This window comes from Xiphophorus hellerii, chromosome 24 (genome assembly GCF_003331165.1).
Source record: "Xiphophorus hellerii strain 12219 chromosome 24, Xiphophorus_hellerii-4.1, whole genome shotgun sequence".
Lineage (NCBI taxonomy): Eukaryota > Metazoa > Chordata > Actinopteri > Cyprinodontiformes > Poeciliidae > Xiphophorus > Xiphophorus hellerii.
In genome coordinates, this window is record NC_045695.1 from 281,117 (window position 1) to 298,029 (window position 16,913).

The 16,913-nt window shown below is 38.3% G+C and overlaps 1 protein-coding gene across 3 annotated transcripts in view; it reads right to left on the reverse strand.

Moving 5' to 3' along the window:
* LOC116716216 (noelin-2-like) overlaps positions 1 to 16,913 on the reverse strand; it is a 37,668-nt gene that overhangs the window by 5,496 nt on the left and 15,259 nt on the right. For 2 of the 3 annotated variants that reach the window (XM_032557118.1, XM_032557117.1), the window contains 3 exons: positions 15,119 to 15,268; positions 9,503 to 9,523; positions 8,849 to 9,004 (listed from right to left, as the gene is read on the reverse strand). In XM_032557118.1, the coding sequence (XP_032413009.1) occupies positions 8,849 to 9,004; positions 9,503 to 9,523; positions 15,119 to 15,268 (327 nt within the window). The remainder of the gene's footprint in view (positions 1 to 8,848; positions 9,005 to 9,502; positions 9,524 to 15,118; positions 15,269 to 16,913) is intronic. The other variant, XM_032557119.1, reaches the window with a different exon arrangement.

Here is a 16,913-nt window from a genome sequence, read left to right on the forward strand (position 1 = left end):
TACAGAGCTCCCCTTCCCTGCGACTCCCCCACTTGGCTCCTTCAGACTAGCAGCAGAAGTGATTAGCAAACAACTGGTATAACTGAACATCTGCTGAGCTCATCACCAACAAATTTTATGTCAATCGCTGATAAAACATTGTTAAATGCTTAATAGAGGAATGTTGTTGCGGTGACATACTGAAGCCGGCGTTTGGGAAAGAAAAAGCTTCTTAAAGAGACAGAGGCCCAATTCCGAGGTGTTAAATTGAAAAGTTGAATTTCTGGAAAGTCATGTTTCAAATATATACAAGAAATGTATAAAATCTGAAGGTAACAGTTACTTGATTGTATTTTAAAATGGGCCTATCGTCCTGGAAAATACATAATACATTAAAAATTTTGATTGCATGATATCAGTAACATGTTTTTTGAGGAATACCGGGAATATAAAATTATGAGCACTTTTCATTTACAAAGACATTAAAAAAAAATGTCTTAGTATCCCAAAGAGAGGTCTGGACTTTTAGCAGAGACGCCATTGTTCTTCTTTACACCATTGGATCATCCAGGAAGTTATTTTTCCCCTGATGAAGTCTTCATAGTTCAGAGAGAAATAACTGAAACACTGGTGTGTATTGTATTGTAGAGGCTTGCTGTAATTTCTGACATATTTGTGATTAGTGTAAATTTGACTCACAGCTTTAAATGTTTAGCTAATTGGAATATTTTATAATTTTTTAATAATGCAAATGACACTTTTGGTTTCTTCTACAAACCTACTGCATTTTTAATAAAACAATTTAAATTAAAGCTCCATGCAACACATTCCGACTCCCTACTCATCATATATGGATGCTTGGTGTTGGTAGCACAGCCACCCTGTTGGTGTCGTCTTTGCCCTCAAGCTGTTCCTGCACCCATCCACTAGGCGGTGCATTTGGTGAATCTTCCAAATCTACTTCAGTAAAGTTCAGTTGAGGTGGTATTGTGAGAGAGCTAATAATGCATCTGAGTGTTTTTCAGTCTGTAAAACACACATGCTGATTTGTTTGCAATATAAAAAGTTCCAAAGCACAAAATATGCAAGTACTAAAAATAAGCTTTGAGAGAGGAAATGCTCTAGAGAACCAGAACTAACTAATGCATGAATAAACAAGTCTTTGCCTGTGTGACTAAGAACGCTAACTTCAAACATAACTTCATTCTTTTATATTAAGATTTCATACACTTCAAAACAAGAAGTTTTGAAGAACCCTGTGAACAGCTCAGGGCTGGCTTGCAGCCTGCCGTTGGGTTTGTAGTTGGATAAAATTAACTAATCTTTTCTAGGATTCTTCGCAGTTTAGGAAGTACATATTTTCAGACCAGGTCACTCCCAACACGGTGAGTGGAGGGAAGGTCAGGGTTTAAAGTTTGCCAGACTGAAAACTACAAACAGTTTTTTAGAACTCTAGAATTTTTTTAGAAATCTAGCTCAGTTTAGATTTGATTAATAATAAAACTGATTCAAAATATTCAAAAACAAATAGAAAGCAAAGTTGATGCACAACAGAAGGGATCCTGCACAATACATGGATTCACAGGATTAAATAACAGACTTTAGAGGAGGGATCAGTTATTTTCCTGTCTATATCTTTCACTTTCAACTTACTAAAAATGGGATAAAAACATATTTAAAACACTCACTGTTATCTGCATTATTGTCAGATACAGAGACACTAAGAAACTACTCCAGATAATTCATCTAAATTAAAATTTGTGCCACAGCTTTTGAATAATGCATTACCACAGTCTGCACTAATCTTCTAAAGAACAGTTTATTATTGCAGGTCAATGCTACATCTAAAGAGATTACATCCAAGAGAAGCTTTTGGGCAGGACTAAATGAATGCCGGGCTGATGTGCATTGTGCCACAAGGGCTCTAAAATGCCTTGAGGCACAATGCAGTGGCAGTTTTTACATGAGTAATATTACAAAAATATGTATGTTTTTCTGATATCACAGATTCACAATGAGATTTCTGTAGCATATTGCATGTGTTGTCAAATTGGTGCTTTATGAGTAGGCAACCCCTAATGGATATTGGAACGCCTGTTTTCTGACTATCAGGTTTTCTGCATCATAATTGTTTTCTAAGAGGTGTGGCTGTGTTTGAAGTCGATCAAAGCCCACATTGGATGAATTGCAGGTTATTCTGTGACATCTTCTCTGCCTCTGTGTTTGGGACAAATTGACTGAATTTATGAAAATGCAAGTAATAACTAGTGTAAAAAGAATAAAAGCACAACCTAATTTAACAGTTTCAAATGTATACATTAAAATCAACTGGTTCTTATCAGAGGGAACCTTTGTGCAGATTTTGCTCTGAAGCTGCTGCCCCAACAAATGATCAATGAAGAGATGATGCTCTCAAAAACAGACTTATAGAAGATCTGTAGTATCTTGCTGCAAACCTTGAAGGATCCAAGTCCAGTCTGTTCTATAGAGCAGATAATACCATCATATGATAGACGGTTCACTGTTGTTTCTCCAGTCCAGTCTGTTGTCCAGATGAACACCAAGGTATATATATTCCTCACCCACCTCCACTTGTTCTCCAGTGATGGAAATAGGATTTGATCTAATCTTGTTTTTAAAATTGGGCAAACATTGTTATCTATACTGTTTATGATTATATAACAAATTATTATTTTTTACATGTATGTATGAGTTGGAAAACAGGACAAATACAAAACTTAAATTTACACACATTTATTGACTCACATTTATGAATTTAGATGCCAGTAACCATACATAACTCTGTGTGTTTCCATAGCAACTAAAACAAACAAAAACCTGACAAAGGTTGTTTGACATCATCGTATCCATGAGAACCTCTGTGTGATGTCAGTGATGTCATAAATGTTCAAAGAGATACAAGAATTCTCAGTTTGCTTTTCAACTTGGTTGGAGGTAGATCGATTCCAGAGAGACGACTTCAAACTGACTTTACAAACCATTTTAACTGAACACCAAGTCAAGAGGAATTTTGCCTGTGATGGGACCTTGGATTTCTTGTTACGAAGGGAGTTGAAAAGTTGTTAGGATATAGCACAAGAGGCAACAACGTTTTTGTAGAGAGCTCTGAGGACGAGAGATGAAAATACTTTGCTTTTGACATTGAAACCTGAAGACCAAAAGACATGGAAGATTCCTCTAAGGATGAGAAAGTTACCATCAAAACCACAACTATGGATTTGACAGTAAAGGCATCAGAAGACTTTGTTGCTTTTGAAAGTGTCAATGTTCCTCATGACCAAATGGACTTGGATGTGTTTGCTTGCTTACAGGTTTGTGAGTTATTTTTACAACCACAGCTAAATCTTTGCCAACACAGATATTACAAATAAATGTCTTTACCAGTCTTCCCAAAAACATACTGGACCTGGATGTGACTCCAAGCTGTGACAGCAAGGAAGTTGTAACAAATTTTGAAGAAATCTCTGAGGATTTATCATTAGAAGAATCCTCTTCAGCAGAAGAAAAGAAATTCAAAATGACACAGATGATTTCAACAGCATGGATGCTAATCTTGAGCCAACCATGTACTTTTGAAAATTTCCAATTCAATCTTCAACTGTTGGACGAATGCCACAACACATAGCATTATGAACTGAGGACAAGTCAGGAGTCTTTTTGTTTTATATGTTACACTATCTGACGCAATATGTCATTTACATAGACTGTGAGCTGTACACAGCTGACTATTGTGAACAATGTCAGAAGTCTTTGCATATTATTTGTAAACTTGGTCCTGTCATTCCTCTACCAAAGGAACAATGAGAGGACAATACAACTACTCTTCTAAATTGCTATATGTGTGAAATTGCAGAATGTTGTGACACCGGAAACCCTAACATAAAGACAAAATGCTTTTTCAAAGACACTGGTGTGATGACTCTGATACTCCCATGGTCAGTCAGTCCAGACGATTTAAGATATTCTGTGATTCCTGACCCAGTCCTTGAAATTCCTGCAAAAACTGGAACTCAGTCGTACCATCTGTCCTCAGTCATTTGCTGGAGACAAACAACAACTTCTGACACTAGCAGCCTTTAAACATATCTGGTGTTTAAGGCTGAGGATGACCGGGCATCACTTTCAAATATCGACTGTGAAGCTGACATTTGCTATAATGGGTACATTTACATCTATGAAAAGACAACAGAAGGGCAGGACAAATTTAGTGTTGGGCTCAAAGTGACCCCTGACCAACTACAAAGATAGTGCTTCAGACACATTTTGGAGGAAGTGGGTGGAACATGGCACACACAGAGTCAGCCATGTTCCCCGCCTCCATTGTTGAGGAGACTTGTTGGAGTTGTGACCACAAGGTATCAGTGCCTGTTTTGAGGGCAACCCTAGAATCAGCTCATGGGCACCAGAAGGGAGGGATACTGTCAAGCTGAAGATAGAGACCTATCAGCAGCTGATGGGTACTGGCAATGCAAGAGGCATGCACCTCGAATGGTTGATGAGGTAAAACCAGGGTCTGTGAGAAGTTCACAGAGGTCATGAAGAATGACTTGGGCAGAGTACTTTAAAAACCTCCTCAATCCCACCTTCACATCTTCCACTGAGGAAGTGGAGCCTGGGGACTTTGGATCAGGTTCTGCTGAGTTGACCATGGTGAGAGGAGTAGAGAAGGAGTGGGCATAGTTTTTGCCTTCCATCTTGGTGCCTGTATTTTTGGGTTCACTCCAGTGAAGAGGGCAGCTTCCCTTCACCTACTTGTGGGGGGACAGGTTCTGACTGATGTTTGTACTTACTTGACAAACAGCAGGTTAGATTACCCACCTTTTTTGGAGTAGTTGGAAGGGTGCTGTTGCGTGCCCCTCCTGGGGACTTCCTTGTGCTGCTGGGGGATTTCAACACTCAAATGGGCAATGACAGTGAGACCTGGAGGGGTGTGGTTGGTAGGATCGGTCACCCTGATCTAAACCAGAGTGGTGTTCTGTTATTGGACCTCTGTGCTCTTCATGGATTGTCCATAACAAACACCAGGTTCAAGCATCAGGGGGGCCATATGTGCTCTTAGCACTCTTGGGTGAAGACAGGGGCAGAGCTGTCCACTGACCACTCCCAGCACTTCTCAGTCTTTCCTGTATATTGTCATTGTTTTCTACTGCAGAATCAACATCAGTGAGTTTGACAGAGGTGGCCTGATATGAGCATGTTACATCTTGTATATCTAGGTCCTCCATAGCAAGACAGGTGTATATATCGGCCAGTCTAGCATTCTTACGTACGGTGACAAGACCACTGGAAGCATTTAAAATCTTGAGAGGAACTAACCTGTCTCCCCAGAGCGGTATCACAGCTCTCGCTACCAAAATGCCACGGGGAGCGTGATGTGATGACATGGGCTCAGACATCACAGTCAAACCAGGTGATAACTTTGTACCTTTGGGAAGTTTGCCCCATACAAGATACTCTGTGCCAGCCTCCAGAGTAACAGCTGTGTTATATCTTTGATTGTTTTTTAAAATAGGCCTATCTGCCTGGAAAATACGTAATACATAAAAAATTTTGATTGCATGATATCAGTAACACGTTTTTTGAGGAATACCTTGAAAATGACATGATGAACACTTTTCATTTACAAAGACATTGAAAAAAATGGCTTAGTATCCCAAAGAGAGGTCTGGACTTTTAGCAGAGACGCCATTGTTTGCAAAGTTTTTCTTTACACCATTGCATCATCCAGGAAGATATTTTGCCCCTGATGAAGTCTTCATAGTTCAGAGTGAAATAACTGAAACACCGGTGTGTATTGTATTGTAGATGCTTGCTGTAATTTCTGACATATTTGTGATTAGTGTAATTTGACTCACAGCTTTAAATGTTTAGCTAATTGGAATATTTTATATTTTTTTAATAATGCAAATGACATTTTTGGTTTCTTCTTTAACATTACATGCATTATGTAACATAATGCATATGCATTGGAAATGAAATAGGCTGCATCAGTTAGAGCTAGTGGGGGCTGCTACTGCAGAACGACTGTGCTACAGTACTATTACTCGTTATGCTTTCTGTGAATACTCCCTCAGGATTAAATAGTCAGTGAGAAGATACAGTCATTTCCCCTCCTATGCCAGCAACTTCAGGCAATTGACGTAAGGTGAGTGAATCTTCATCAGAGCAGACAGAGTGTCTTCTGTGGGTAGCATGAGATTAAGTAATAGTTATCTGCTGACCAAACCAAAAGAAGTCCATGGTGTCCTGGTTTTGTTAGAGATCAAATTGTGGTTGATACAGCAGGTTGAAAGAAAAGTGATGCTTTTCTTTCAACCTGAAAGAAAAAGTTTCTAAATAAAAACATGCAAAGCATATATTCAGCAGGGATAAAAATAAAGAAAGTATTTCTTCAGAAATTATATAATCACATGCATAGTCATACACTGATATGCAGATCAGTAAGCAACTTGTGGTTCTTTGCATATCAGCCTCTGTCAGGGGGAAGGTGGAATCAAACCCACAACACACAAATAGCAAGATGACTAACCTTCCCACTGAATCACCCACAATGTGTGGAGTGAGGCCTGAATCTTTTGTACCTCTGGCAGATTCAGGTTTTACTTGAACTTTTAACTTTACCAGCATTCTTCTTATGAAGTCCTAACAGTGTTCATGAGAGACACATTCAGAGACCGGACTTCAGCATGGGGAGGGAGCTAAAAATCCAGGTGATGGCAAGGAAGCCTTCTATCCTCAAAGACTAGATCCTCATCATAAAAAAATTAAGTACAAGTTGAAACATGCAAAACATGGCTTTGTATTATTTTAGTTTATCTTGAGAGATCGTTCTCTTGTTTCCAATCAGAAATAAACGTCTTGTTTGAATGAAAATGATTTTCTATCTAAATTTGCTAGGAAGTGTGAATAGTTTTGGGCTTAACTCTAAAACATGATCCATTAGACACTTACTTTTAAGTATCTAATGGAAACTTATCTACCAACCCCAAATAGGAGTATCTAGTTTACTTAATTTGGATCAACATTATTAGCTTTTTCTTCTTTTGCTCTTTTTGTTTGTATTTCCTTGTAAATCCCGTAGAGCACTTTGTATTGCCTTGTTGCTGAAAATGTGCTATATAAATAAAATTACCTTTACCTTGGGTATATTTATTCTTAGACATTTGGTGCTCAGCACAAAGACAAGTAGCTGAACTGGAAAAACTAGGTTTATTTCCGCATGCATTTTTTACATTGTTAGATTTTTAGATACATAAAGTATTTATGGTTTGTGATGAAAAGAGCTGACATCACCAGGATGAAGTCTGTATAGCTGTTTTACAATGCCTCACTAGTTGTGTCTCATATTTATTTTGATATAAATAAATATGAGTATAATCTGATAGTACTCATCAAATATGCTTTGCAGTCAACAGATATTTTATTTAAAATGCTGTTATTTGGTTTATTTTTGACAAATGACTGTTACATTTTCAAGGCTTCCTTTTCTTGATTGTCATGTCTAAATCTTGAAATTCATCTGAATTAACCTGAAGCAGCTTTAGCTCAGGTCAACATTTATAGTTTTAAAATCAGATCAGACTGTCAGACGGCTGCTTCACAAAGCTAGGACAGCCGATTAAGGCATGATTTGCCAGATATCCTGGCTTAATTAAGCCTTGATTCTGTCATACGAAAGCGGCAACACATATGTTACCATGGCGATTTATTTTGTGCTGCTAGTCTGCTCCAGACCAGGCTAACAGCCAGGATTAGTTAATGCTGTCTTTTTTGTTCAGTCAGCGTTCACGCCAATCAGACGCCAAAGGCTTCTGTCTGTGATTCTGTTTTATTATGCGTCTGTTTTTTTTTTTGTTTGTTTTTTTTGCTGTTTTTACATCACCCTGCATTAAAGTGCTGCGGACTTGTTTTGGTATTCGGGAAGGTAATTTTTTAAATTTTATTTTAGCATTATAATGTCAGAAAATGCCATTATTAAATTTAAAATGACCCATATGAACCCTGTTACTGTTTGATTACTGTTGGGTTTCAAAGCATATTCTAGTCTGACAGAAAGGCCTTTAATAGACCACTGCAGGGATGAGTGGATTAGAGAAATGACTGATAAAGAAATAAAGGTATTGCAATCAAGTCAAGCCATATTAGTTGTAGCATACTTTACTGATTAATTTTAACTTAAAATAATTTTTACAATGTCAATTAACTTTAGTTTAGCATATAATTAAACAAATGCACAGTTTAAGTCACAATATTTAAAAAATATTTATTTACATTTTAAAAACATACCTTGTTAAAATACATGTCTGTTAAAAGACATTTTATAAATTGTCTTGATTACCGTTAAGCTGCCGTTGCACTGACAGTTAAAGAAATTGTCAATCAAAACAAAAGTATCACAACTCAAACAGGAACTGAACTATAGGTAGAACTAAAGTCCATACAGGCAACGACCCAACATTTCATCAACATACTACAAAATGCTGTATTTAATCTTGACCTGTCATGTTTACTCTGTAGAAATATCGATAAAATGTGGAATATTTTTGATGGCACAGGCGTTTCCCAGCGATATCATTGCAGAAAATAACAGGTCCAAATTAAGAAGTTGAACATATTTAGATTTCTGTCAATAAAAGTAGGGCAAATATCAAGGCTAATTCTGCTAAAATCCCTGATAAAAGAGAGTGCAGGCAGGAAACTTGGGCTTGGCATATGTAAATCAATATTTTCACACCAAAGGTTATGTATTCCCTGCAGCGACTGCTTTACTTTGCATGTGCCTAAGAACCTGACTCTTTATGTGCAGCGTTTGTTTAACTACTTGCATGTTTGTGTGTCTTTTTAATACCTGGAGGGTCTTAGAAGTTAGAGTGCGGGGACTGGCCACATACGTGTGTAAGTGACCATCAACTCCCCTCAGCAGCGGCTCAGAGTCTCGAACATACTGAAGGTCTCTTGATGTTCGCAGGTGCACCACCTCCATGGACTGACTCACATTCTGCACCTGACAGTGAAAACATGAACAAATGACATGTTAATATAATAAAATAATTTTTTTAGTTTGTGCAATATGATGCTGGAATTTTTTCATGGTTAGTTTAAGCCAATTAGTTGGCACCTTTGATGCAGTGAGCCAGAGTAGAACAAAAACCACAGGAATCCAGGAAATAACGAACAGCATAAAAACTACGGCGGCGTAACGGGGAGAAAATGGGATTAGACTGAAGGAACCAGCAAGGAGAAACTGAGCATGAGCTGTAATGGGGAGGTTGATTACTGAAGAAACAGATGGCTGAGAACGGTGCAGGTGAGAGGAGAGAGAGAGAAAGTGGCATACGGGGCGAGGGAGAGTAAAGCACTAAATAAAGCACTAAAGAATAACTAGACCTAAGAAACATAGTTAAACTAGAGAAACAAGGAATATCTAGACACAAGAAATAAACATAATAAACTAGAAACACTAAGAAAGGACTGAACCAAAGTAAAACAAAAACATGGTTACCAGTAGGTGGCGGTAATGCACCTTAAGTTGTTTGCCAAGAGCCATAAAAAAAGAAGAAGCAGAATAAGAACAGCAACTTGGCTGATCCAATCTAAAAAAGGAACTAAGGAGCACAGAAAGTAACAAAACACCAAACCAAAGATCCCGACAACACCACAGAATTTCTATTTAAATTTGTCCATTATGTTTGTTATGTATATGTGAGAGACACCGAATTTATTAGTTTATTTATTTATTATACTGTTCATGTGTATTATAGTTCACAGATACCCCACCCAATTTGTTTTGTTTATTATAATAAGTTCATTCATTTTTCATTGTAGCTTGATAACTTAGTAACTGACATTTCCTTTATGTCATTGAATGCGACTGTTTTGATGTGTGTTCCTGGAACGTTGGGGTGCAGTGCTCGGTTTCCGTTCTTCTGGGGAGAGTTAGGCACCGAGTATGTCAAGCTGTATTTTTGTATAAAGGTAAATAAAGCCTTTTTTTTAATTCGCAAAGACAACTCCGAATGTCATCTGTGCCTGAGCCGAGCAACATATACTTTAAGGGCTAGCTCGGTGAAAGAAAACCACAGATTATTCTTAACCAGCAAAATGTGTCCAAACAAGTTTTTTTTTCCTTTGCTAATTTATTTTATTTAAATAAATAAACCTTGCAAAGGAAGATTTGCTACTCAAAATGCATGACCAATCATAACTTCATTTTCCTGTTTGACCAAGACTTGATTTTTTATCATTTTCTAACTAAATATATACTATAAATATATAAAATCTGATAGGTTTGTATACATTTGTTTTTAGCCCCCAGAGCCAACACTTTGTTGAACCACCAAGCATTTTGTGTCATTTATAACAGCCCTTTTGGTTTTAATTTAAAAGGAAATCTGTCAATGCTTACATTAACTTTGGGCTATAGTTTTTTCAGTATTTCAATTCGTGAAACTGTGTGCTGAGATTTTTTAAATTTTAATTTTTTTTTCATTTTCCATTAAAACGGAAGGCACAGAAGAACCAATAGGCGATTTTAAGATCTCACACTGTTTTTACACTCAAAGCAGTTTGCAGTTCAGAATTTGATATTTATATTGTGCCTTTCTGTAATTAGATGATAATGTAAGTTTCTGTAGGAGTGTATTCTTAAATTCATTTTAACAGAGATCCTCATTAAGAGTGTGCTCTTCTCTCACAGAAACAAGCACTCCCACACTGCTGCTCATTAATAATCCGGAGATACTAACAGATACATCAAACCTCTTTTGATACTGAATGTTAAGGAAAAGCAAAAAAAAAAAAAAAAAGCACCATGCAATGACCCAGATTGTGAGTTGTGAATGTAGAAGTGATCAACAAACAAACAAACCCACCCACTCACTCATCACCTCGCTGCATCTGTGTGAGCCACAGAGGCTGGAGAGGAGCAGACACACCATGGCATACAAACACACACGCAACTATTCCCACTCACAGCAGGATGTAGGTGTCACTTCCAGAGACACGCTGAGCTAATTAAGATTCATAAACACACAAGCTTCCTGACAGGAACAGTGTTGGGAGAGAAGAGGGGAAGCTGTTTCTGATTGTGCTCATCCTCTGCCGCCTCTCATTTCCCTCCCGTTCTGTGTGAAGACTGTATACACTCTAACACCAGCAGCAAATGAGGAAAAGCGCTGTAGTTGTTTTTGCCGTTAACATTGCTTTGGTTCACTTTTGCCGTAGGGAAAATGCAGCACTACTAAATCCTGATGTTAGATCCTCACAGCGGTGAATGCAGTGAGCAACGTTTGCCGGGCCGACGATGTTTAATAATTCATTGTTCCCAGTCACAAATCATTTTTATTTCTCTCTTGGGGTGCATATTGATGGAAATATACTTACATGAACAGATTCACAGTCTTATGCATAGGTGCATGCACATTTACACAGAAACCAGTGTTGGAATGCTCATTTTTTTGTCCTACAGTAAGTAACAAATTGTTTATTTCTTACCCATTGATCAGGGTTTTATTTTAATATTCAAATTTGCTGCAGGGTTTGGTTGACTGATAGTCTTTAGAGAGATGAACAACTGATGTATAAATGTATTAAAAAACAGCTCATACTCATAATTGTTCACATTTTGTCATGATGCGACAAATATCACTGCACTTTAATTACCTGTTTGACCAAGACATGATTTTTAAAATCTTTTATAGATTGTTACGGCCCCTTGCCTCTAGGCTGTGCAGGCTTCTTTTTGTTATGCAGGTTCAGCTGTGAGAGCACACCTTCCTGATTGGCTGCCTGGAGGCTGCCAAAGAGCAACGACACCATTGGACCAGCAGAGGATTGTCACGCCAATCAGATGCTGATGTGGTTCACCTGCTTCCTAGAAAAGCCTCCTGCAAACCATTCCTCCAGTGGGTCAGCTTGTAGGAAGAGGCTTTGTTCAGCTGTCCCCACATTTGTTTGTCTGCCTGCTTGTAACTGACTGTTTAGGGCAGCTGTGAACTTTGTTCTACTGACCCATTTTGTTCTGCTTAGCAGTTTTGACGTTGATCTTGAATGTTTCTACTCAATATTGAAGAATGTGTTTGGGAGGCTTGGTGCTCCCTTAGAATTCCTTTAGTGTTTTCTTTTTCTTTAATTTAATTTAAAGAAAAAAAATAATTTAATTTCCTTATCATTTAATTTGCACTTATTTAATTTATTTTAGTCCTATTTTGACTGTTAATCAGGCTGAATTGTATTGTGTTTTGGATTTTGAAACTATCTTTTTTTGTAATACATCATTTTACATTCACTTGTTTCTATAGAAGCTGTTACCACCCTTGATCCCCTAGACCTTGGGGTCGTAACATAGATATAATATAAATATACACTGTGTTCCAAATTATTATGCAAGTAATATTTTCTCAGATTTTCTTAAATGGTCAATGCAAATGATGGTCAGTATAATTTTCAAGTCATGAACTATTACAGTGTAAATCTAATTTTACTGAACAAAGCTCCCCATGAGAACAGTATTTTTTTTCAAAAATAAAAAACTCCAAATGCAAAATGTTCCAAATTATTACGCACAGCAGATTTTCTAAACATCTTATGGATTATAAAGAACTGCAAACGGTCATTCTTTGAATGTGCAGCAATAAGTGTTCACATGTACGAAAATCAAAAGCTATTTCAATCAAAAACATTTTAACAGACCCAGTTCCATGTTAACATAGAACCTTCTTTGATATCACAGCACAATTCTTGATCCATTGAACTTGTGAGTTTGTGGAAAGTTTCTGCTTGAATTTCTTTGCAGGATGTCAGAAAACCTTCCCAGAGCTGCTGTTTTGATATGAACTGCATTCCATCCACAGATCTTCTGCTTGAGGAAACTCCAAAGGTTCTCAATAGGGTTGAGGTCAGAGGAGGATGGTGACCACACCATGAGTTTCTCCTCTTTTATGCCCATAGCAGCCAATGACACAGTGGTATTCCTTGCAGCATGAGACGGTGCATTGTGATGCATGAAAATGACTTTGCTACTGAAGTTATGGCTCTTCTTTTTGAACCATGAAAGAAAGTGATCGGTCAGAAAGTCCAAATACTTTGCTGAGGTCATTTTTACACCTTCATGGACTCTGAGGGGGCCGATCAATGATTCTCTCCTCATGATTTCGGCCCAAAAAATGACTCCATCACCTCCTTGCTGACGTTTGGATGATGTTGGGACGTGGTGGCCATCCACCACCAATCCACTACTTGCACAGCAGTCATCAGTGAACAAGTCTGTTTGAAAATTAATCTTTATGTATGGCTGGGCCCCACGGCTGGGCTCATGTTTCTGCTTGTGAGCTCTGGTTAGGGGCCCAATAGTAGGTTCATGCACCGCAAGCCTCTGGAGGATCCTCCACCTTGAGGTTCCAGAGGCTCCAGCAGCTTCAAATAACTGTTTGCTGCTTTGTAAAGGCATTTTAACAGCTGCTCTCTTAATCCTGTGAATTTGTCTAACAGAAACCTTCCTCATTCTGCCTTTATCTGTACAAACCCATCTTTGTTCTGAATCAGCCACAAATCTCTTCACTGAATGATAACGCTTCAGTTTTTGTTAAATATCTAATGTTTTCATACTTTGTCATACGGCACTACACTTCATAAGTCGATTTCCTTTAATTGAGTTCACCAGACAAACTAATCAACCCAGCTCTCTGAAATGAATTATAGTGATTTAAGGAGCCCTGTCACACAATACCATCTATAAATTTAATAGCACAGCAAAAAAAATCATCTTTATGACACTAAAATCCAATTTGCATAATTATTTGGAACACGGTGTAGAAAATTTGACAGGTTTTATATACATTTGTTTTTAGCCCCCAAAGCCAACACTTTGTTGAACCATCATGCTGCAGCACAGCTGCAGGCCTGCTTTGTTTATCTACAGACTGAAATTTTGACCTGCTGTTCTTCAAAATAAGTCAAGCTCAGTCATACTGGATGGAAAGTGTCTACAAAAACAATATTTAAATTTTGCGACATATTCTTAACTGAATTTAGGTCTGAACATGAACATGCTTTGAGGAAAACCATTCTAATGTAGGATCTGGTGATATGTTTGGGTCATTTTTCTGCTGGAGGATTAACCTCCACCCAACTCTTTAGGCTTTTTTCAGGCCATAATGACTACTGTTAATTCTGGAGGGAAAATGGGGTCTGAGAACAACATCCCACTTATAAAGTATGGGGCTGTCAGTGTCATGCTGTGCTGTTTTGCTGCAAGAGGAACTGAAGCACTTGATAAAATAGATGGCACAACCAGAACATGATGTAGAAATATCGAAGCAACATCTAAAGACATCAGCCAGGACGTTAAGCTTTTAATTGGTCTTCCAAATAGACAATGACTCTAAGCTTACAGTGAAAATTTTGAAAGTGGTTTAAAGACAACAAAGTCAGTGTTTCAGTGTTTTGGTGTGGCCATTACAAAGTCCTGATCTCAATCCTCTTGAGAATTCGTGAGCAGATCTGAAAAGGTGTGTTGGAGCGAATCAGCCTGCAGACCTGGCTCAGCTGCACCGGTTCTGTTAGGCAGAACGGGAAAGAATTCAAAACTACTGTGGAAGGAAACCCACAATATTATGGTTGCTTAAACGTTATTTAAATTGTGTTTTAGACAGTCATACAGTTTAAAGCACAATTATCGCTGATAATAAAGAAATGCATGTGAACTTCTGAATTCAAGAAAAGTTCAATAAACTTCCCCAAAAAATGTTCTCCTGTGTTTTCTGTTTTGCTTACTTAGCTTCTGACCGAAACTTTGGACGTTTGGATGCGATCTGCACGGCAGCTCGTTACCGGCAAAACGTGCGGTACCTACCGCAGCCACCAGGGGGCCCCAGGAGCAATTTTATTTTATTATTTTTGAACATAAAATAATGACTTCTACATACATTATCAAATATATATTATTGTAAAAATAAATCACTTCATACTGAAATTGTGTGTTTTTGATATTTTAATGACAGAAATTATTACTAAAAAAAAAAGCTCCTCTGAGGGGGCCCCTTGGTGGCCTTGGGGCCCTAAGCGGCTGCTTAGTTTGCTTAAGCCTTGGGCCGGCCCTGCATATGCCAAAAGTGCTCACCTGTTCAGTCAGCAGGCGTAGCTGTTGGTTCCGGGGGTCTCGTTTGCACAGGTTTCGAGCAGGGGCGACTACCGTGCACACACACCGGCCGTCCGGATCTGAGGCCGTGCTGTACACTTGCCAGCCTTCCTCTGAGCCAGGGTACAATCCCTGCACAAACACACACACACACACACCCCACACACAAGCTCAGTGTAAATGAAGTCACTGTGCATGTCAGCTGTGCTTTCAAGAGTGCAATGGATAAACAAAACAGATGAAAAGCCTTGGCTCTTATTTCTGAGCATGCAAAGGTTACTTTAGTTCAGTCTAATACATGTTTCATATGTGTTCCTACCTTTTACACTGTTACTGATTTGAGTGTTTTAATTATTGAAAATTATCTAAAACTTCAATAACCACTGGTTGACTTTAGAGCCTTGTCTTGTTTGCATTGTCAGCAACATTCATGATCATTTAAAAAGGGCATGAAATGTTGAGCTTTTTCCTTTTGCCTGAAACCATCTGTTTGCAACAAATAGTCTGAAAAAGCACAATTTGAGTTTGGAAGAAGATCTTGATTTATCCATGTATGACTGGTGTCAGAGGTTGTTCCACATTGCCAGCAGTAAGTCAGGCTCAATTCCAATCAGAGCTGGACTCCACCGCCGTTGCCCTTTGTCACAGATTCTATTCATAACGTTTATGAACACAACTTTCAGGCGTAGTCAAAGTGATGAGGTGATCCGTTTTGGTGGCATTAGAACAGCATCTCTGCTTTGTGGTCCTATTTGCTTCATCGAGTTATGATCTACAGCTTTGCTGAAGTGGTTTACAGCCAAGAGTGAAGCAGGAATGAAGGATGAGGCTCAGTGCCTCCTAATCCGAGTGTCACTGACCTCCAGAAGGGCTCTTCATTGGAGAGTTCTCTCCTCCTGTTTCAGATTTACCTGCTGCAACAAGTATTTCACTTGCAGCTCATGAACCAAGAGCTCCATCCCAGAGATGTCAGGCCCCCTCTTCCCTTAGCTTTGATCTCCAGTGATCTCGTCTTGTCTGTGTGGTGTACAGTATACTGTTGGCAACTTATTGTGAGTTTTTTTTTTCTAAGTGAATAACTAAGAGAGTGTTGTGTTCTCAGTGGAAGCCAATAGGGGTTCTCAAACCGTTTTCTCCTGTTTAGTGGACAGCCAGGTTCAGTCTTTGTACTGTCCTATTGACTGACATCAACTGTGTAGTAGTTACTAGTTTTTGTGCTCCACCCGGAGCCAGAAATGATCTTTTGCTTCCTTGGGATGGGGTTGTAATGCCGATGCCTCTCTCTGTTGCCTCAGTTAGTTTTACTCCTGTCCTTGACACACTTGGTGTGGTTGATTTTTTTTTTTGCTGGGTACCATAGCAACAGATAAGCACTTAGCAAAAGTGAGCTTCTCACAAATATATTTTTTGCTCTCCCTCTTCCTGCTGTGCACAATTAATCTTATACAAAATGTCATCAGGTTGGAGATGAACTAACTTTATTTTGTTGTAGTTATTGACTTTTGTAAGTTTCATGTGTATTTATAAGATTCTAAAGAGAATGCTATAAATATAAATCTTATTTCATTGTGCTACTTTGAAATTTTGAATCAATCATCTTTCTTATTCTTTAATGCTATGCCTTCTATAAAGTTCAATTTGCAGTTCTAATTAAATTTTCAAGATAGTAATTAATGTTTTCTGAGCTTGTTTGTGTTGCAATTCTTAGGGTCAAGTAAATGTATTTCTGCAGATCCACAAAGTTCTCTTGCTTTTTACAGAGCCAGCAAATATTGTA